The 22,543-nt window shown below is 37.7% G+C and overlaps 1 protein-coding gene across 3 annotated transcripts in view; it reads left to right on the top strand.

Annotated features, from left to right (window-relative positions):
- The window catches only part of FGF12 (fibroblast growth factor 12), a 675,226-nt gene extending 653,874 nt beyond the window's left edge, over nt 1-21,352 (top strand). The window contains exons 4-5 of one of the 3 annotated variants that reach the window (XM_006162953.3): nt 829-1,027; nt 18,550-21,352. In XM_006162953.3, the coding sequence (XP_006163015.1) occupies nt 829-1,027; nt 18,550-18,668 (318 nt within the window). In that variant the 3' untranslated portion in view covers nt 18,669-21,352. The remainder of the gene's footprint in view (nt 1-828; nt 1,028-18,549) is intronic. The other 2 variants (XM_006162954.3, XM_006162955.3) reach the window with 2 other exon arrangements.
- The last annotated feature ends 1,191 nt before the right edge of the window (nt 21,353-22,543 follow it).

Raw genomic sequence — 22,543 nt, 5'->3', positions numbered from 1 at the left:
AACAAGACTCAGGCAGAAAAGTGAGCTTTTGCAGGGCAGTGGTTATAAGGCAGTAAACTGGAATTCTGGCATTGACAGCAATGTCTTAAATGTATTTTTGAGTTAATGAAATGATGTCTTGGTTTTTCTACTTATCAATTGCTGGAGCTGAAGTAGAGGATCTTAAATTTCTTTCTTGGACTAAAACTTTTTGATTCTATGCTTCACTGAGGATTTGTCAGTGTAATTAATATTGTTTTCTACTACTTATCTTTGGATTTTTTATCTGATATTTGATAACAATAAAAAAATACATTTTTAAGCAATTAAAGGGACTGTTACTGGCATTGGGCAAAGTACTGATGATTTTACAGAACTAGCTCTCGCTATGTCAATAAGATTTTTATACATATAGAATAGTTCCCTTCAAAAACATCTGGTGAGCGTGTGTTTGCTGTGGGTACGTTTGATTTTAATCCCCAGGAATAGATGGTAATGCCTTGGTTACATTCTAATGGCCAATAGATGAAGAATGGCCAATGACTTCAATTTGTAAAACATTATACTGAGGTCAGAGTTCAGACTTAGCCAGAGTCTTAAATAAACAAACTTTAGCCCTAGTGAATGACTGGAGCCTGAACAGTTGTGTTCTCTGGGATAAAGGGTGGTTAGACAGGAAGTCCTGTATCTTGACTCCCCATGAAGAATCTTTATAACTCAGTGCTAATGAAATTATGTGCTGTTCTCTCTCCTTTGTACGGAAGACATGCACTTCAGGCTTCTTGGATTTAAGCATTTACTGGTTAATTTGAAAATTCTTTTCTTTCTGTATCTTCTTTTCTTCTTCAGGATGTCTTCACTCCAGAATGCAAGTTTAAGGAATCCGTGTTCGAGAACTACTACGTGATCTACTCTTCCACACTGTACCGCCAGCAAGAATCGGGCCGAGCGTGGTTTTTGGGACTCAATAAAGAAGGTCAAATTATGAAGGGAAACAGAGTGAAAAAAACCAAGCCCTCATCACATTTTGTACCAAAACCTATTGAAGGTAGGAAATGAAGTTGTTTCTTCTTTAGATGCTAGTCTGTGTGTTCGCATCAATTCTGCTTCTGGTCCCTTTGCTCTGGAGGGTTTGCCTACAATACAATAAATCAGAACAAAGATTCATAAAACACTCCTTCCTATTAAAAAGAAAAAGGAAAGAGATAAAGAAATCCTGTTACAAATTCTTGTCATTTAGAAAAATTGTGTTTAAATATGGAACCTAGAAAACTCCTGAAACTAGAAAAATAGTGTTGGAACGTCGTTTCCCTTTTTATTGAACACAATAGTTTAATTCCTCAGGATACTGCTTGGAAAACCAATAATACTATTACAGTGCTTTAAAGGGTGCAAAAGGCTTTTAGAAATATGTTTACATGTTAATCTCTATATCTTTATGAACAAATCTAACAACATAATATATCAATTTTTTCTGTTTGTAAGGAAGGAAAATACAGTTTTTTTATGATCAATAAATATTTACAGTATTCCATTTTACCCATCTTAGCTGAGCCTATTTTCTCCCTTCCTTTGATCATTTATTACAATGCTCACTTATTCCAGATTAAGCCATAGAGTACTTTTATGTGGAGGGAACCTAGTTTTCATCACTAGGGTGCGGATTGGGCAGACAAAACACTCGAGTGTGATCAGTGTGACTGAAGGCAGGGAATGGCTTGCTTTGAAGGGTTAAACACAGGATAAAACGTAGATAACATTTCTATGGGAAAGTAAGTGGATTCTCAAAAATTATGCTTTCAATGATTACATCACGTGGATCTGTGCACTTAAGCTCATTTTGTTGTTATAAAAGCAGTACATGAAGCTGCTCTTGCAGCCTAGTGTTTAAGGGAGGTGGATCCCACATGACTGAATACAGTTCAAATCCCAGCCCCAGCAGCTTGAAAAGTGTGCCAGGCCCGTGCATATGTACATGCCCCCAAATCCCTACAGGACAGAGAGATGGAGGAGAAGGTACAACTTGACATGTCCCATTGCAGAAATGCTTTCTTGCTGCCCCTCTCTCTGGGAGTACACTTGGCCTCTGGCAGTTGAAAAAGAGGGACCAGCAGTTAGTATAATGGCTATGCCGCTGAACTCCCATGTAGCCGCTGTGGTTCAAGTCCCAGACCCAGTCACGCCGAGCGCGTGTACATGCGTGCCCAAGATCCCAAGAGGAGAATGGAGGAGAAGGGATTGCGGCATGGCCATCCCTGCTGGGGAGTGATTTCTTACTTTCTATCTCTCTGTCTCGCTCTGTCTTTATGGTGAGAACATGTGCCCTATAGCAAAAACCTCTCAAAAAAAAAAAAAAAAAAAAAAAAGAAAGAAAGAAAAAAAAGAGAGGGAGAAAGAAGAAAGAAAATATGACAAATATACGATCATCAACAATTTTTAAGAAAGTATAATGAAAAGGGGAAAATTGTGTTTAATTTATTCCTTTTATGGATAATGTATTTCATACTGACACCCTCCCTCACTCCTCTCCCCCCCCCCCCCCCCCCCCCCACAAAACACCTATACCCTACTTCCTAATTATAGCTGCTATTTGCAATTCCATTACTCAAGTTTCATTTTGGGTCTGGACAACACTTCTCTTTGTAGAAATATGTACACTGACTATGTTCTGAGTTCCAGAGCTGCCTTAACATACATGTACTTATTGTTCTATTTTGGTGCAAATACAGACGGAGACAACAGACATTTCTGGCTGTATACTTCAGAATTAAGTTTGGTACTCACAACACAAAACCCGAGTTAACAACAGCTTAATCATGCAGACTTTTATTTTCTCATAAACTGAGTGGAGATCGCTGATCCAAAGCTGATACTGTGGCTCCCCAAGAGGCAGGGACTGTGGCTGCATCATTTTTCGTGCCCCTCTCCCTCGTGTTGGTATGACCCAGGCACAGCTGTGATCGCACTATCAGCACAGCCATCCACAGTGGCCTGAATGAGCCCTTATCCTCATGAGCGAGCGAACATCCTTAATCTTGTTGGAGGACAGAGGAAGGATAGAAAAAGATGGAAAATGAAGTGGTTAAGGTACTGGATTCCCACATGGCCAACCATGGTTCAAGTCCTAGACCCAGCAACTTGAAAATAATGCTGGACACATGTGCATCTATACCCAAAATTCTAGAAGGAGAATGGAAGCAAAGGATTGCACCATAGCCATCCTCCTGGAGGGTGATTTCTTACTTTCTTTTTGTCTGTCTCTTTCTGTCTTTCTCCAGCAGGTGCATGTGCCCTATGGAAAAATATCTTTAAAAATTTTTTTAAATAAAATATGGAAGTAAAAGCCTGTCCCATTTCTCTCTTCAAGATTGTCTTTGCTAACTTCCATGTGATAATTACATCCCACTGACCACAACCTAACTGGTATTCACACTTAGGAACAGAGAAGCTAGGAATGTAGCCCTTTCTGCATGGCTGTTTACTAAATACCTGTCCAGTTATTTTGAAAGAATAGTAGAATGGATATTGGGATATGTAACCATCTCTGCTTCAGTCATCCCTCATCTTAATTTAGACTATCCCTGAATTTCTTATTGATACTTTTTGATACATTGTTTTAATTTTTGTTATTTACCAGTACTTTAGCATAATTTTTCTTCTGTTTTTTTTTGTTTGTTTGTTTGTTTTGGGGGGGGGGTAAAGTCCATTCTAAATCACTTACTTGGATTTACTTCCAAGGCTCTTTGTTTGGTTTGTAAGAATGGAAACTGTAGAACGATTACACAGAATATGACAAGAATGACTTCTATGGATAAAAACAAGAACTTAATTAGTTTTAGGACAAAGACCTTTTAATTCTCTATAAATGTCTTTGCCTTTTGTCTTAGATAATGAGGTTTACATTTTTAAATAATATTAGCTAACAGTTTTATAAATGCTTACTCTGTGCAGGTACTGTTCTAAGCATTTCTCAATTATTGTTTCTTATTTTTCAATTTTATTTCTCTAAGGAATTCTAGTATTCTATTTACTAATAAGAATAAAGATATGCAGAGACATTTAATAAGATGTCCCAAATCATGCAGCTTGTAGGTGACAGAGGCAAAATTAAAATGAAAGCATTCTGACCTGAGCAATCAAGTGCTAGAAACTTCCATGATTGTTGAGATTTGAGTGAGGTTGAGCACGGATCCTCAATAGAGCATAATAAGACCTTAGTACGTGCTATTGAATAAGTGTTCCTAATTGTTTCTCTTCTTTTTACATCTGGAACAGACTTTCCCCTTAGAAATAATAAAGTTTTTGTGGATTAATGGAGACTGTTATGTTCTTATAATTGACCTGATGCCACATCAAACTGGTCCGTTCAATGATGCTTCATATGCACTTTGATGCCATTATTATAGAACAAAATAAGTGAACAATATTCAAAGGTTCTCCCTGCAGCCATATTTTTTATCATTCAATTATTTTTACATATTACCACTGTTACCAAAGGTATGTACCCTTGAGGTTATGATAGGCATTATTCCAGTGTATAATAAAACCTCTTCCTTCCTGCTGGGATCCCCAAAGTATTCTTGCCAACACTATTATTATTATTACTATTACTAGTCTAAATACTTCTATATATAGTTTATCAGTTCATCATTTGCTAGGCAGTTTGCATGTTACCTAACAATAACCCTATGGTATTATCCTCATTTTATAAATAAACTAATATTGAAAACAATTAAGTAACCTGGTCAAGATCACAGTGCTAGGTAAATACAGAATGGGGATTGCAATGCAGGGAGCCTCGTGCCACTGTCTGTATTCTTAACCCCATGCTAGACTGCCCTTCTATCTGAGGTAAGCCTATGAACGTGCAAATACTCAGAAAAGTCAGTGAGAGCAAAGCAGAAATGTACCATGATAGAACTTAAATAGTAAGGTCGATTTAAACCACGCACAATTGAGACAGACATACGTAATATTATCAGGAAAATGCATACTGATAGATGATCAGATAGGATCGTTAATGGAATGCCATGTTAAAACAAGGCAAGAAAGAATTAAGAATATATAGTTCTTTTCTGATGAATTCAAACTGATTTCATTTCCAACTCTGAAAGAATTTGGACCAGATGAATTCTAAAGCTCTTTGACAGTGGCTTGCTTAGCAATCTTTATGAGCACTCTAGTGTGAAACCATGCTTCTTCGTGGAACCTGGCATAGAATTTGCAGATAAAAATAGTCTGAACATAGCCTCTCTATTGTATGAATAGAATACAATTTTAGGAGCTTCTTCCATAGTGAATGATTTGTGAGCAATTTTAAATGCGGCTTTAGGATAAAAAGTATTCTAGACAAAGTTTGTATCTTTACAGAAAGTTTTCGATAATCTTGATAAGTAGTTTTTTCATAGGTCAAGTATAAGGTATATAATTGGAAGACAATTTTAGAAAATTGTAGTTCCATTAGAATTTAGTCATATTGCTCTTTAACCAAAAGATGGTCAAATACTTTATTTTTATTTTTAAATGAATTTTTAAGTAAGTGGTAGTAAGCCCACCACTAATGCTGTTACCACGTCAACGGACCCAAAAACCACACAGTCAATAAGTCCCTCCTATGTGAAGAGAATAGGCCTTTTATGGAGGAAAAATAGTTTCATTGTTTTTTTGTTGTTGTTTTTCTTTGTTTTTCAAATATCTCTGCCTTTATTCCTTTCTTTGCTGGTGATTTGGATTCCCAAAATTAAGCTTTGCCAACTGGAGAATCTTTAAATCCCAAACTGATAACATAATAATAATTATCCACCCGTCTCTTTTCCTTCATCACCCTCCAGCCTGTGTTTAGAACACCAGAGGTGTTAATGAGGACTCGCAGGGGCGTCTATTCAGGCGGATGGGTTGACTTGATATTTAAGCCTGTTACTATGTGCCAGGCACGACCTCCACTTACGTGATCCCTTCCCCTGGAATTTAAGTAAAGCTCAGGCTTCATGCCTCGCGGTCCTGCCCTTTCAGAGCATTGTTCGCACTGTGGAGAAGTAACTCCCCCAGTCTAAATTGCAGTGCGGGTGATCTCCCCTTTAGCATCAGATACAGCAGACACTTACCCTTTGATAAAGAAAGGATGAAATCTCCTCCTTACTCCTCCTTCCTCCTTCAGGAAGCTCATTACTCAGCTCCTGCAGGTGGTTTGGTATTCAGAATTAGTTTCTTTACCCTGAAAAGGGTCTGTGTACTTTCCAAAGATTGAAGCTTCAAGGGCTGAGTCAAGGAGTAAGAGAGAGATTTGCGAACTAAGATCAGTATCAATTGAGAGCCATCCTTACAGATGATCATACTTGGAATAAAGAAAGAGGCATTTACTTATTTCCAGTGATTTATTTTTTAGTGAAGTGGCAGGACTAACACACACACACACACACACACACTTGCACACGGGACAGTTCCACGTTACTCATTTTTGTTGTTAGAACTGTTTCTTCAAGCTGATAGAATCTTGTATAAATTCCAGTAGAATACACGTAGATTGCTATTTCCCAAACATTGATATCAGAACCATCTGGAGGGTTCTTAAAAGCCACAGATTTTTCAGAACAAATCTTCAAGTGAGCTGATTTATTTTCTGGTTATGACCTAGAAATTTAGAGGTTTAAAAAACTCTCCAAGTGATTCTAATTATGGCCAGATGTGAGAATCAGTACTCTAGACTGAATTTTATGTTTCTAGGCTCATTTTAATCAAATCTGGTCTTAAGAAATTAAATTTGTTTTAATTATTATGAATAATATGTTAGACTAAACCTACTCTACTATGGTGTAAATTATCTCTCTAACACCATGGAATTAAATACATTAAATATGTAACATTTTTACATTTCCTATTACTATAAAGATAGGTATGTTTTAGTATTAGGTTAAATTACTGTATGGAGTCAGTAGAGGTAATGCCAAGTACTCTACCGTATTAATCACTAACAAAGAGAAACCTGATAAAAATTAAGTAACCAAGGATAAAGAAATGTCTAACTCTTCTGATAAACGTTTCGGCAATGATTTGGAAAGTAGTTTTGAGAAAATAGTTTACCTTCATGGATGTAAATCATCTCTGAGGTTGTAGCCCATTATAAATTCCATCTGCTTCATAGGAATAATATGGAGATCAGACAGAAAGAGAAAATTGAATTTTTCAAGAGAATTCTGTCAGATCAAATGCAAAGCGCCCTTTTCATTTTGCTTTGGAACATCGCCATTGTCTTAGTGTGTTATATACTGAACAAATGCTGTGGGGTATAGTATTGAATGAGAAACTAAAGGCAATGGAATGGAGTTTGGAGGGAAAATAACAATCTCTTCAATGATCACATAACAAGACACGAAGAGCAGAGCAAACCGAGTTCTGATGTTGTAAAGCGTCAATGGGAGGAAACTAATGGCAAATTTATGTTGATATTTTTCTTTCAGTAAACTGGAAAGAAAACTAAATAGTTTGTTTTCCAAAATCCTCTTTGGGACCCAGCCATACTAAAAGAAAAATGGAAAGATGGAGGATAAAATACCTCTGATGCCCTGGATTGTTTTAATTACAGAAAAGATCATAGTTCCAACTCTCTCTCTCCCTTTTTTTGAGTTTTGACTCAGCCAGCCTAAGACACTGTCCTTCTGGAAACCATTTTAGCTCATGCAAGGCAGATTTCCCTGGTTTCTGAACATAGTTTTAAAAAAAACTATCTTACCTCGTCCCTACACATTCTTCATCTAGATCAACCTCTGTTTCTTGTACACAAATTTTGCTTCTGCTGTCTTTCTAAGTGAAAATATAGATCTTTTTGTTCACAATGTCTCCAAACTCTTTATAATAAATCCTTACTGCATCCTGGGCACATTCCTACAGCAACACATTGCATCCAAACCAGCACTTAAAATTCTTCTGCAGTTCCAAAGGGATTCCACGTGACATTAATTGTGGTGTGAAATTGCTTCTTGTTAATTGCCCACGCCCTTCTATGATCTGCTATTAAGACAATTAAATCTTTTTAATGGTGTATTAACTAACAGAAAAATCTAACCTTTCCACTTCTTGGAAATTACAGTGGGCTAAGGAAAATTTGTTTAAATTGGTAGTAATAAAAAAGATGAATCATACTTCATTCTTCTTTGATGGGAACTGATAGGGGATAGAGATTCTCTATAGAGTGTAATTTATGAGTATTCTTTGAAACAGAAATTATATTGTCACCATGTGGAAATGAACAGAATTTGTCTGCCATAACCACGGTGGCCCTCCACACCAGTTGTGCAACCTTCCGTCCAGAGCAGTATCAGCACTCGAAGATTTATGCCTAATTCTCCCCGTTACTACCAGGACTCTCAGTTACCAGCTGAGCTGCCAAGAACCGAGCAGCAATAAAGACATAATAATTACTAGCGTCTGTATGACTTTGCCTCTATTTGCATGGCACATTGTTATTTTTAATGTGCTTCTTCCCAACCCAGAGTATCATTTGATAGTCACTAAAACCTTGGGAGTATGCAGATTAAGATTTATTATCTATATTTTAAACATGAGGAAACTGGGATTTTTTTTTGGGGGGGGTTGCTTTTTCATTTTTCCTTTTAGGTTTTTATTTATTCCTTGAATGAGTGAGGGACAGATCAAGAGCGACAGCACCTCCATCAGGGTTTTAATACTAAGGTACACCCTCAGCTCCAGCCACTCTGGATGGGCCCATGTATGCTCGGCTTACCTAGGGAGATCTCTGGGTGTCAACTGGTCATTTTCTTGTATGTTTCTGCCTCCCAGAGCATCCATTTTACCACTGTATCAGCATTTAGTCTCAGGGAAACCAGGATATATTAAGACACTCAGGCCAATACAATTAGAAAGAGACAAAAGAATGATGAGAGCTGTCATCTTTTAACTCTAGACCTCATTATTTTCCTGCTAGAAATACAGGGTGTGTGTGTGTGTGTGTGTGTGTGTGTGTGTGTGTGAATGGACTTTGTCATGACTTACTCAGTTTAGTTTTTTAGGTTTTACTGTAGGGTATGTGCACTTGCCAGAGAAAGACACAGAGAAAGAGAGGGAATGTGAGAAATCACCCCTCAGGGGCAATGACCACCCTGTTCTCTTCTAGACTCCTCTCAGGCTTTTAGGCATGCACAGGTGTCTGGCATGTTTTTCAAACTGCTTGGTCCAGGACTCGAACCCTAAAGGCATCTATGTGGGATCCAGCACTTTTACTACCAATCACCTGCTGGTCCATTCAGTTTATTTATTTCATCTGTTGGTGCATGTCTGTGTATCTGTTCTCTGACAAATTTCCATCTACAGAGGCAAGACGTGTGTGTGTGTGTGTGTGCAAAAACATGCTGCTTTAGAAAGCTACTCAGGTGATTCTCATACAAAAACTAAGGGCTGTGCCCTACCACAGGTTGAAAGTGCCTCAGAATTACCAAAAGGACTGGTTAAAACATCAATTTCTGGGCTGCATCCCCTAAGTTTTTTATTCTGTAGGTCTGGATTGGTCCCAGAATTTGCCTTTCCTAAAATTCTAGGTGCTGCTGTTACTGGTGACAACTAAGGGTCACATTTGAGAACCGTTAAGTTTGGGAATCATTGGGTATGATGATCTTTTGTTTTCTGGACTCTATTTTTGTTAAAGTTTTTGCTAAATGGTACATGCACTCATCAAAGAGAGACAGACAGAGGGGAAGTGAGAAACCATGCCTCAGGGAGGATGGCCATGCCACAGTCCCTTCTCCTCTATTCTCCTCTCAGGATTTTGGGCACACACACAGCTCCATGTCTGGCTATCAACCATGCCACTTGGACTCAATATTGTGTTTACCAGATGTGTATATGGGGAAAAGAAATGGTGGCAGTTAACCGTCTGGCTTACTTCCTTTTCCATTGATTATTCATATGTATGCAAAGAGGAGGTATATTATTTGTTTATGTAAATACCAATAAGCCAGAAGTGCTTGATAAATATGACCTACCACACGGTCTCCTTCACTTCATTCTTTCAAAGTCAACCATTCTGGCTATATATTTGGGTCGTCTGGAAAGTCATGATGCTTTTTTTTTTTTTTTTGAGAGGTTTTTCCTCTAGGGCATGCGCTCTCCCCAAAAAGACAGAGAGAGACTGAAAGTGAAAAATCATCACCCAGTGGGGATGGCCGCACCACAATCCCTTCTCCTCCATTCTCCTCTCGGGATCTTGGGCACGCAAGCACATGCACCCAGCGTGAGTTTTAAGCCACTGGGTCCGGGACTCGAACTGCGGTCGACTACATGGGAGTCCAGTAACATAGCCATTATGCTAACTGCTGGTCCCCATGATGCATTTTTACATAGAAAAACAGAGGAATATGTCATGATTTTCCTGATGACATAACACTTGTACACATTAATGTACTTAGCACAAAGGGACTTTTTTTTTTAATTGCCAGGGGTTGAATGTTCTTACCAGCTTAAGAGAGAGAGCACCCCCTAATGGGATGCAGTCATGCTGTAAACCTTTTGCTTCTATTATCTATCTTGTCAGGATCTTGGGTACATGCGCCTAATCAAACTGGTAGGACCGGGATTCAAACTGCAGTTGGCCCTGTGCATCCAGCTTTTCTATGCATAGGGCTGAGCCAGGGCACTATGGGACTGGCCCAACATTCGCTTACTTTAGACATAGAAGAATGTTCAAACTCTGCACTTTGGCGATATAATAGAATAGATAAGGGTATTCATCTGGAAACTAGTTGTAGATGTAGATTATTAGACAAAGAAAGAAATCTATAGTGACTCTTAGGTGTGGGGTGTGACCAACTGGGTGAATGGTGTGCTGTTTATTAAAATGGGACAAACCAGGAGAGAAGTGAGTTTTATTACTTGTAATGATGTGGAAAAAGACATGTATTGTAGATGTGGCGTGCTTATAAGAAATCTAAGTGGGGTTGCCATTTAGGTAACTTAATGTACAAGTCTGATTTTCAAAGAACGTGGACCCAGGTATTGACCAGGCTTTTATCATTTCCATACTACTGACACTTTTAGTTGGATAATTCTTCGCTGTGTTGGGTTTCTCTGTGCATTGGAGGGTATTAAACATCTACACCCTTCACATGTAAGAAGCCAGTGGCAAAAGTCCCTCTCCTGTTCTGAGGAACAGAAATGTCCCAGACATTGCAAAATATCCTCAGGGGGCAAATTTACCCTTGCTTCAGGACCTTCCCATAGGCTCTGTACACTAATTACCAGTAGGAAAGTTGTTTGGGTTTGGAAAATTCTTCTGTTTTGTGAACCACCTCACATTATAGAAGATGAGTAACACTACCCACATCACTGACCCATAGTGACAAGTGGTAGGAAAAGTCCTGGCTTGAGAATGATTAAGAACATAAATATGGCTGCTGATTTTTTTCCTGAGAAACCCTAACATTTATTGCAAAAGGGAGAATCTTGCAAAGGAGAGTAAGGTACAATAGCCAAGTAATGTAGCAGAAAAAGTAGACTATAATTAATGTGCAGTAAGCCAAGTGAAAACATTTTGTAAAAAAAAAAAAAGGAATTAATCAATTGTATTAAATACTGCTAGAGAATTTGGAAGCTGCTGAATGAGAATGGACCATGGAGTTTGAAACTCATGCTCAATAGTGACTTGACGAGGGTGTTTTCAGTGAAGTAGTGGGGAATGAGTCTGAGCAGAATGGATGCAAGTTATAACTGAGACAAAGAAAAAGGCTATATTAAATGGTACTTTTGAGGAGTCCTGTTATAAAAGGGAAGTGGAATGGTGGTGAGGGGACTGGTGATAAGCATGGCAGTTTTTGGTTTGTTTTTGAAGCTATTGCAGTATATTTATACACCAATGGGAACAATCCGGGGAGAAGTAAAAACTGCCATTACCGGAGAAAAGGGACACAGAGTACCACTGAGTCACGAGGATGGGCTCAGGTATACACGGAACTCTAGATTTAGGTAGAAGCAGAAAAGTTCAAGCATGGTATTACTAACAAGCAGGAAGCCAGAACATGTGGGGGCAGATGTGTGTAGGTTGATAAATTTTGAGGTGGAAAAATGCTTCTGGTTCCCTTTTCTAAGTGAAAATACAAAGTAAGGTACTTTATTGATTACAAGTGAGGAGGAAGGAAAGAAAATAAGAAGAAAAGAAAGAACAAATCAGCAAAAGAAAGCAGGCATGCCTATTTCATGGGTTTGAGGAGAGGCTGAGAGTTGGAGGAGGGAAGAGAAGATGTGGTTAGGTCACTTGAGAAGAACAGGAGAGAATGACAGAGGGAATTGGATAGAGAAATAAAATTGGATTCCAGGAGGTGCTGAGCTTACTGATGAGCTTTGGAGACAAGATTTTGACTTGAGACCAGTAACACAGTTTCAACTTTTACTTTTCTGTAGACATATTAAACTGTGTGGCTCTAAGCTTAGAGTGGATACACCGGAATCAATCACCCATGGACTTGGTCCACTTGTCTTGTACTGATATACTAGTTTGAACAAACTATATTCCTTGTTCCTCAGTTTCCTCCACTACAAAATACGCCAATAAAAGTATGTACTGGGGCCAGTAGATGGTGTAGCAGTTAGGTTGCTGGACTCCCACGTGGCCAACCATGGTTCAAGTCCCAGATGCAGTGGCTTGAAAATCACACTGAGCCCATGTGCATACATGCCCAAGATCCTGGGAGGAGAGTGAAGGAGGTGGAAGAGAAGGGATTATGACATGGCCATTCCCTCTGGGGAGAGATTTCTCACTTTACCCCTCACTGTCTCTCTCTCTCTCTCTCCCTCTCCCTCTCCCTCTCTCTCTCCCTCTCCCTGAGGAATGCACATGCCCTAAGGCAAAAACCTCCTTAAAAAGAGAGAGAGAGAGAGAGAGAGAGAGAGAGAGAGAGAGATTTACCTTTTGGGGCCAGCAGGTGGCACAGTGTAACCACTGGCTGGATTCCCCCGTGGCCAAGGACAATTCGAGTCCCAGACCCGATGACTTGAAAATCATGCCAGGTGTATGTGCATGGGTGCCCCAAATCCAGAGACAAAGAATGGAAGATAAGGGACTGGGCAAAGCCATCCTCTTTGGGGGTGATTTCTCACTTTCCCTCTCTCCATCTCTCTCTGTTTCTCTCCAGTAAGTGCCCATGCCCTATACCAAAAATAAAAATAAAATAAAATCTATTACCTGTTAGGACCATTTTTAAAAACTGTTAGTGTATGTAAAATGCAAGTAGAGGAAGGGCCTGATTAGTAATTGTTATTTTTATGAGGACAACTACTGCTAGCTAATAGGATGTCCCCATGAGATGCTGCCTGTCCCCTGATCTATTGTAAGTGTCACCTTATAAACAGCAGTAACTCCCAAGATTTTACTTTGTCATAGTTTTAATAAAGTCATTATTTCATCCTTAGTTTTCCAGAAATTTTTGATGACTAAAATAGAAGTGACGGTTGGATGTTCACCATTGTAAACAGGGATCCTGAACTATCACAATGGCAAGGAAAGCCTGAGTGTTTTGACAACTGCATTTACAACACAAAGACCAGAGCAAAGCATATAATAGAGAAATACTAACTGGAAAGCTTGACCTGGAAAAACCCATATCTAATCCTACAAAGAGAAGATGGATTTTTTTTTTTTTTAACAATACTTCAAAGCCTAGTGATATATACTTGATATTTCTCCTTTGAACGGGAAGAATCTTTCACTTAAAATAGGCAAAAAATAAATAAATGCAGAAAGTACCATAAATCGTCGCAGAGTTAGTAGTTTATGGTCTTGTTATGAACCTCATGTAGCATTTTATTTGTATTACCAAATACTACACATATTTGCAGCACTTTCTACAGACACATGGTCAGGGCCAACTCAGGCAACTCCGACAGTGACTCCTTTTACTCTGTTACATAACTCGTGTCCACCCAGTAAGTCCATTCTCCTTGCATTACAGGGTTAGAGTGATGAGTCCTACCAAGTGTTGTTCCTTGAAGTAGTACACAGCTCAGGGCGTACGTAGAAACCGTGTGTGTCCTTGTGTCTGAAACAAGGAAGAGCACTTTCTCATCACATTTCTCTACCTAATTTTCACTCAGAAAGCTTGACTGAGGCCCTCTGCATCAGTCTACTGTAGATCTAAAATAATTCAAAAACACGGATAGAAATAAACATCAAGCATGAGAAGGAGAGGAAGAGAAATTAGAGCATAAATCAGAATAAAGGAAAAACAGGAAGAAAAGAGCTGAGATGAGAGCGTGCTTTGATTTGAAGAAAGAGCACAAAGAATCAAACAGAAATGTTTTTCTTTTCCAAACAGTATCTTTTACCATTTACCCCAAACTGCCATGATGACATGGATATCAGAGATACAGTGATATTTTACCCCCAAAATATCCTGTGGGGTAAAAAAAAAGAGCAAATATTTCTTCCCATGCTTTATGTATGACAAGTGAACAGAAAGAGAGCAGACGACTTAACGAAGGACAACCCCGATGAAGAGAACTTACGTTAATCATTCAGCTGTTCATGTGAGGACACTGCACACCCTTGAAATCTGGGTAGCAGAACTTTGTTGACAAAACAGTTTAAAGAACAATCATAAAGAAACAGTGTTAGAAATCAGTTCCATTCCAAGTACCATCCATCAATCAGGCCTGCTGGAAATAAAATTTATATGAAAAGTGTATCTCACAAGACTGTGAATGAGAGGTAACTATTAACACCCCCAGTTACCCAAGTCAGAGGATTTGTTTTAAATTGTCACATGGGAAGTACCATCAAATGAATTCTGAGCTTCTCTGAGACAAAACTAGGGAGCTGGAAATACAGCAGAGATAGGGAGTTGTTGTTTGTTTCTCTTCTTTCCAGTTTATTTCCAGTCTAGAAATTACTCTCAAAAAAACTGGAATATCAAATTTCACTCTCATAGCCCGATGTCATGGGAGGCCAGAATGTATAACACAGAGGGTGCAGGAAACAAACATTCAAGAAAAGACAGACTTAAAAATTTGAGATGAAGTTTAGAATTTTGTGGTTCTGGGACCAGTAGCTGGCATTATAGCTATGTCACTGGACTCCCATGTGGGAGACCGCGGTTTGAGTCCCAGACCTAGTGGCTTAAACTCAACACCAGGCATGTGTGCGTGTGTGCCCGAGATCCCGAGAAGAGAATGGAGGAGAAGGGATTTTGGTGTGGCCATTCCCCTGGGGGGTGATTTCTTGCTTTCTGTCTCTCCGTCTCCCTCGATCTTTTTGGCGAGCGCACGTGCCCTATGGCAAAAATCTCTCAAAAAAATAAAAAAAGAATTTTGTGCTTCTAAATTTGTTCTGTATTAAAAATTAAAATGTAAATTTTTTTTCCATTCATTGAGTTTCTTTTATAAAAAATGATTTATTTTATTTACTATTTTATTTGACTAGAGAGAGCCAGAAAAAGAGAAAGGGAAGGTGAGAAAGCAAGCTGTCAGGTCCAAGACTTGAACCATGGGAAACAAACATTCAAGAAAAGACAGACTTAAAAATTTGAGATGAAGTTTAGAATTTTGTGGTTCTGGGACCAGTAGCTGGCATTATAGCTATGTCACTGGACTCCCATGTGGGAGACCGCGGTTTGAGTCCCAGACCTAGTGGCTTAAACTCAACACCAGGCATGTGTGCGTGTGTGCCCGAGATCCCGAGAAGAGAATGGAGGAGAAGGGATTTTGGTGTGGCCATTCCCCTGGGGGGTGATTTCTTGCTTTCTGTCTCTCCGTCTCCCTCGATCTTTTTGGCGAGCGCACGTGCCCTATGGCAAAAATCTCTCAAAAAAATAAAAAAAGAATTTTGTGCTTCTAAATTTGTTCTGTATTAAAAATTAAAATGTAAATTTTTTTTCCATTCATTGAGTTTCTTTTATAAAAAATGATTTATTTTATTTACTATTTTATTTGACTAGAGAGAGCCAGAAAAAGAGAAAGGGAAGGTGAGAAAGCAAGCTGTCAGGTCCAAGACTTGAACCATGACTGACCATGTGAGAGTCCAGCATCTTAATTACCATGCCACTTGCCAGCCCCACATTCATTGAGTTTTTGATTTAGTAATCTGTGGTAGAGCGTGTAGTTGTGGGTTTTTCACTGTTGATTAGGAGACAACATTAGGAAAAAACACATTATAGTACCATTTGAAGAGCTTTCCAAATGAATTATTTCATTCCTTTTGCTGAGTTCCCCTGTGCACTAATCAATAATATGAAAGGCCTCCAAAACGTTCATGGAAGTGTATATTATGAAAAACTTCTGCCAATTTTTGCACCAAAATTAATTCACATTTTAATTCTGTTTTACCTGAAAATTTCAAAGTATTTCTGTACACAAGTGGATATATTTTTTACAAATATTTATTGTATTTGGAGGTTTATACTTCATTTACAGCAGAAATACAGCCATTAGACTTGAGGAACATTGATATTCCAGCAGGCTCTTGATAAGAATCTTCTGGTTATTATTTTTAAAAGCAGAGAAATTTGAATTACCCACTTGTGTCATCTGAAAATTAATGCATCAGTTCTCTGAGCTAGTTTCCTCTGTATTCTCTACTACTTCAGACAAAGGCATTTGGTCCTTTAGAGACTTTGGAAGAGACATTCAGTGAGGTAATTGAAATATTTTAAAATTTAATTAAAACTGTAAATGTAGAGGCCAGCAGATGGAGGAGAGGTTACTTCACTGAACTGCCACATGACCCACTGTGGTTTAAGACCTGGACCCAGTGACTTGAAACCAGGCATGTGGGTATACATGCCCAATTTCCCATGAGAATGGAGGGGAAGGGATTGCGGCAAGGCCATCCCCTGAGGGGTAGGGGGAGGTGATCTCTCACTTTCCCTCTCACTGTCTCTGTCTCCCTCTGTGTCTTTCTCTTTCTCCAGAGAGCATACATGCCCTAAAGCAAAAACCTCTAAAAAAAACCCAGTAAATGTATATAATAATTTTGTATAAGACACTTAATCATATTTTGTACATATATTCTGTAATACTCAGAGTATGGTGTGCGTTTCACCAGCATCACTATCAGCTGGGAGTTAATTAAAACCACAGCCTCGCAGGCCCAATACAGACCCTATTATTCATCACCAGCATTTGACAATATTCCTAGGTGATTTGAATGTAAACTTGAATGGTGCAAAAAATAAAAATAATAAATAACTTTAAAATTTAAGAAGCTCTACTAAGGTATCACCCCATCACTGAACTAGTCTGAGAAGAACCTTACTTGTAGTTTTATCTTAATCTCGTTTTGAATTTAGAGTGCCTTCAGCCCAATTTATCACTATATCCTCAGAAATCCTTAATTTTCTTAAACATCTCTGAGTGCTTACTATATACAATCCATGTACAAATGCCGTTTTTCAGTTATAAAAATGTGTTCACGTTGACAAAGTCTGTCAGTGACTAAATCAGGATTTGAACCCAAGCAGTGGCTTCCGAGTTGATATTCAACCACTCAAAGCCCAAGTGAGGAAACTCTTTGATACTGGAAATAACAAAATATTAAGCGACTGTAGTGATGATTCAGTAGATGAAGATACGTAACTGTCCCTGAATCAAGGATAAAATTAATCCTTGATATTTAAGTGAAATGTGTGTGCTCTTCTAAAGTCAACTTTGTCTACCCCACAGCAGGATAATGAGGCAGAATTAATGTACTGAATATACTGATAGGTCAGATCTTATAAGAACTACGAAGTGAAAATGTCGTTCTTTCCAAGCAATAATCTAGTAACAGCCACGGTGGTTCACAGATGACTGAGCTTTAGAGCCAGACAAAACAAAAGAGGAGAAAAAGAACTGTTTATATAAATGTGAACGGAAATCTCATGGTTGCATAATCACATTCCCTACTGATGAGTGACTAAACTGTCATGGGCTATGCGCTTTACTTTAGATGAAGGGAATCTGGGGCAATCGGGGAAATTGCTTCAAAGTTTTTCTCTTCACTCTTCTCCCTCATTATCATTTCTATCATTTCTCCTAGGATGTCCTAAAAACTGGTGATATGTATTTCAAGTTTGACATCCAATATCAAATTTCTTGTGGTGGGGTAAACCTCACGAACATGTAAATAAGTATTTCTCCCCTGCCCAAACTAGATTATAGATTAAGGACCCAAAACAAAATAATTATTTCCTTTCTTAAAGACTGTATCTCTAAACTTTGGATGGGAATCCTGTTCTACAGATGAGGAGGCTGTAAAGACTTAAGCCTTGTCCATAAAACAACAGAAATAGCTCACCTGTCTGCAGTTCAAGAAAGAGTAAGAGGGTGTGGCTGACGTAACCAGAGGAGAACTGTGAATATGTTATCAAGTTAAAACTCCCATTTCTTCACTTTCTGTCTCTCTGTCTCTCTTTCTGGTGAGCACAAGCACCCTGTAGCAAAAACCTCTCAATAAAAAAAAAAAGAATAAAAACTCGTTTACAATGGAGAAAAGTGCTAGTGATGAGAGTAAAGAGTATTCTAAAGTCAAATTTGAGAAGGTTATTGAAGCAAATTGATGCCCACTATCAAAAGTAACTGTGTTATTTTGCTTTCCAGTGTGTATGTACAGAGAACCATCACTACATGAAATTGGAGAAAAACAGGGGCGTTCGAGGAAAAGTTCTGGAACACCAACCATGAATGGAGGCAAAGTCGTCAATCAAGATTCAACATAGTTGAGAACTCTTCTCTTCCTCCCTCGCTCATCCCGTTCCTTTCTCTCCCCTCCCCTTTTACCCATTCCCTTCCAGTAAACTCACCCAAGGAGAGGAAAATAAAATGGCAACGCAGGACCTAGTGGCTAAGATTCTACACTCAAAACACTCCTTTATGTAGGACAAGAAAATTGAACCAAAGCTTGCCTGTTGCAATGTGGTAGAAAATTCACATGCACAAAGATTAGCACACATAAAAGCAAAGGAAAAAAATAAATTGAGACTCCACAAACATTAAATTTAACTGCGTTGTTATTAATAGAGGGCTAATTGTAATGAAGCCATAACTATAATAAAGATAAAGTTAATGCTTTGAAGAAAAGGGTTTTAGGGAATTGAGCTTACAAATTGATGTTATAAACTGAATTGCTTAAACTCTGAATAATGCTGTGATGAGTGGTTTGGTTTAATTTTATATTTTCCTTAATCATCTAGAATTAACACACAATTACATCCTGTTTTCATATTTTTGTTTTTAACCACAGGATTGAACATATTTGAATTATAGACTCTTTTAATGCCGATAACCATTTAACATCAAGAAAAGTTGAAAAAACTAGTCTTGAAACTGTTTAAGAGTCAAGATTGTTTTATGCAAAAGATCATCTTGTATTGACTTTAATGGCATTACTGATTTAATTATTTTATAAAATGAGTTTCAGATTCTCCTAGGAGAATATCATATTTTTATTAAATATATTGATTCAGCATCTCATTTTTTTTTTCAGTCAGATAAAACGATCTTGCTCTAATACTGAAGTAACTTTTGGGAATTCCTTGTCATTGCCGTGTCCAGAGAGTGAGGTAGAAGCTACTTGTTCTTCACTCCTTGGTCTGATTTTTTTGCATTGTGGACACCTTTGAGAGTGTAGGTGCATGTCTAGCTGTCTTAAGAAAGTTTTGCACCATACCTTGCAGCAGGAAATAAGGAAGAGGGTTTTTACATAAGGAAACAATTCCTAGGAATTAGATTGAAGCAAACTGTATTTGCTTTTGCACCTTACGAGAATTTTGTGTATATAGCCTTTTTCCAAAACTCTGACAAGAAACTGATCGACAGGTTGTGAAATTCCTGACTTACACATTACCTGAGGAAGCAGTGATTGGTTTGTTTCTATATGTTCTCGTCGTCTAACTGACATTAAGTCTGTCTCCTAGAACACAGAAAGGTACTAGTAATGCACTGAATTTTCAAGGGACATAGAGAAACAATATGGAATTCGTAAATATGGCTCCAACAGACAGGGTTGTGTGAGGAGATTAAAGCAGTGAAAAAGAACTCAGTGTAAGAGCAGGCAAACCCATAGTTAGAAATATTAAAGTATATTAGGAATGAAATTAATGTAATGTGATCGCATTGGAATAAATAGATCTACTTCGTCCTACAAATCAGGAATGGTATAGAGACATCCAAATTAAAAGAAAACAATACAGGATGTTTACAAAAATGTATACAGATTTATGGATATTATCAGTGAGAAGACTTAGCATGTAACTTCTCCTATATCTCTTCTGTCCAGCATGTATTGTTCCAAATATGACACCCTAAAATATATACACTTCGCAGAAGCACTAGGCCCTCACCTTCAACCTTGCCATTGGTTGCTGTATTCTTTCAAGGTCAGCGTAGTTTCCCTCACTCTACACAATCATTATTCTTCAATAGTGGTTTGTGTCCTTCACCAAGTATCCTATTTATATAATTATCAGGAGGTTCACAAAAAAGGAAATGGAGGAACTGGCCTAATCTTTTGGGAAGAATAGACATTATGCATTCAACAAGGATTTGGAACACAAGTTTGCAAGAGGTATTTGTTTCATGAGAGTAATTGCAAAGTAATAAAGAAATTAGCAATTTTTAAAATAAATGTTGCTCTGCTAGGAAAAGAATCCCCTTGTGAAAAATATACAAATTTGGCTGTATTTCTCCTTGTCACTCTTGATTCAATGTGATTAAAACTATACCTGTCACTTCTAGGACCAAACAAATCCCAAGCACAAACCTTATTTTCTTTGAAAAAATAAATAAGAGGCTTCAACAAAATGGGTCACAGGCTCCTTCAGCATGAAATTATTTGAGCTTTTGTGGTAAGACCTACACACACACTCATTGATGGTTTCACAACACAGTTGATGGAATTTATAATCATCAATTACACTGAAGATGTCATGATGGAATATATTTAACCCAGTTAATTGTGAAAAAATATGTTAGAAATATGAATTTCCAACAAAATTCTTTCATCTCTTTCCAATGGCTAGTCATCATTTATCCTCCAGACTCAGCAATTAGAAAACAGAGTTCCAACCACCCTATTTGTATATATATATATTTTTCCCCATATCATGCTAAGCAAATGTTCACTGCAGTAAAATGGTTTGGACATTAGTTTTGTCTTATTTCCAATTCAATTCAGAGAATGAGTTGGAAATGTTAAAAATTTATTTTACACACATCAACCCGACAACATTTTTGGTTTAGAGTACCGGGTAAATGTTTGATTAACTGCTGCTTACTTTTTAAGTATATAAAAACTGTAATAGAAAAAGTCAGTATTCACTGTCTAGATTTTATAAAATATTACCAAATGTAAAAACACACAATTATCTAATTTTTGACAAAAATATGAGCCGGTTTAAATATTTTATTTTCAGGTTTATTACAAATATAGTAATTACTTATTTTGGTTTTCATTGTTATAATTTCTGGGTCTTCAACTCATCCATAATTTATTCTCCTTTAAGTGAAATAAGCTTTTTGCAAAATACATTGCAATACTCTCAAGAAAAATATGGCTTTTAGTCAAGCTTTGTAATTGGCTATGTAAATATAAATTAAGACATGTTCACTCTGAGTCCTTACTGTTCTGTTTCAAAATCAATGGGATAAAGAATGAAAACAAAACTGTTGGAAGTCTCACAAAATAGCTTTCTGGCCAATATATCTTACTTGACTTTTAAGCTAGAGGTTTGAGGTATAGACACAAATGGTGCTGAAGTTCCATTTACTAATTCAGAGACGTTAGTGCTTCAGGAAACTGAGGACAGCAAATGTCATATTCTGGATCATAGTCATCGTTCCGGCTTTGAATTTTACATATGAATTTCATAGTACATTTTTAACCACTGTGGATTGGTACAATAAAGAGACATCAGTGTAATGCACTACGATGCTGTATGGGCCTCATTCTAATTCAGAAGTGCTTCGGAGAACTCCTTTTTAAGAAAATGGTAACACTGAAGATGGGTACTCAGTTTGGTGGTCCTGGGAGAGATGAAAGTATTCAGCCGAGGTTAAGAATGAAGAGTAACTTCTCTGTTGTATATTGAAAAGTTTGAAGGTCCTGATTTGGGGCTACCATCTTCTTGGTGAAAAAAGGGTGATTACATCAACAATAATTTTTTTTTCATAGACCCAGAAATAGCAAATCTACTACCCTATCCTCATGACTTAGTCTACAAGGCCTTGCTCTCGAGAAGGTTTTTCATAACGTTAATTTCATCTGCTCAAGGTGAGACACAGTCAATCAAAAAACTCCCTGCTCATTTTAATACCATAAAAGGCTGAGGTTATTTCTCTGTCATAAAATTGTAAATAGCCTTTTTTTAAGTCAGAATCACATTTAAACAGTGGATTGTTCTACGAATATATATGTGTATATATACATATGCTTCAGAAATAAGGATATATTATATAGAGTTTTTATTTGATTTGTGGTCTTTCGTCATAGATAAGCAAAAAAAAGAGATTTGAATGCAAAACTTTATATATAAATGTATATTTCTAATGACAGTACAAATTGCCACTTTATAATAAAAATTAAGAAACAGGTGGG

Source organism: Tupaia chinensis, unplaced genomic scaffold (genome assembly GCF_000334495.1).
Source record: "Tupaia chinensis unplaced genomic scaffold, TupChi_1.0 Scaffold141231_1, whole genome shotgun sequence".
Lineage (NCBI taxonomy): Eukaryota > Metazoa > Chordata > Mammalia > Scandentia > Tupaiidae > Tupaia > Tupaia belangeri.
The sequence above is the reverse complement of the archived record's forward strand: the minus strand, read 5'-3'. Positions and strand labels throughout refer to the sequence as shown.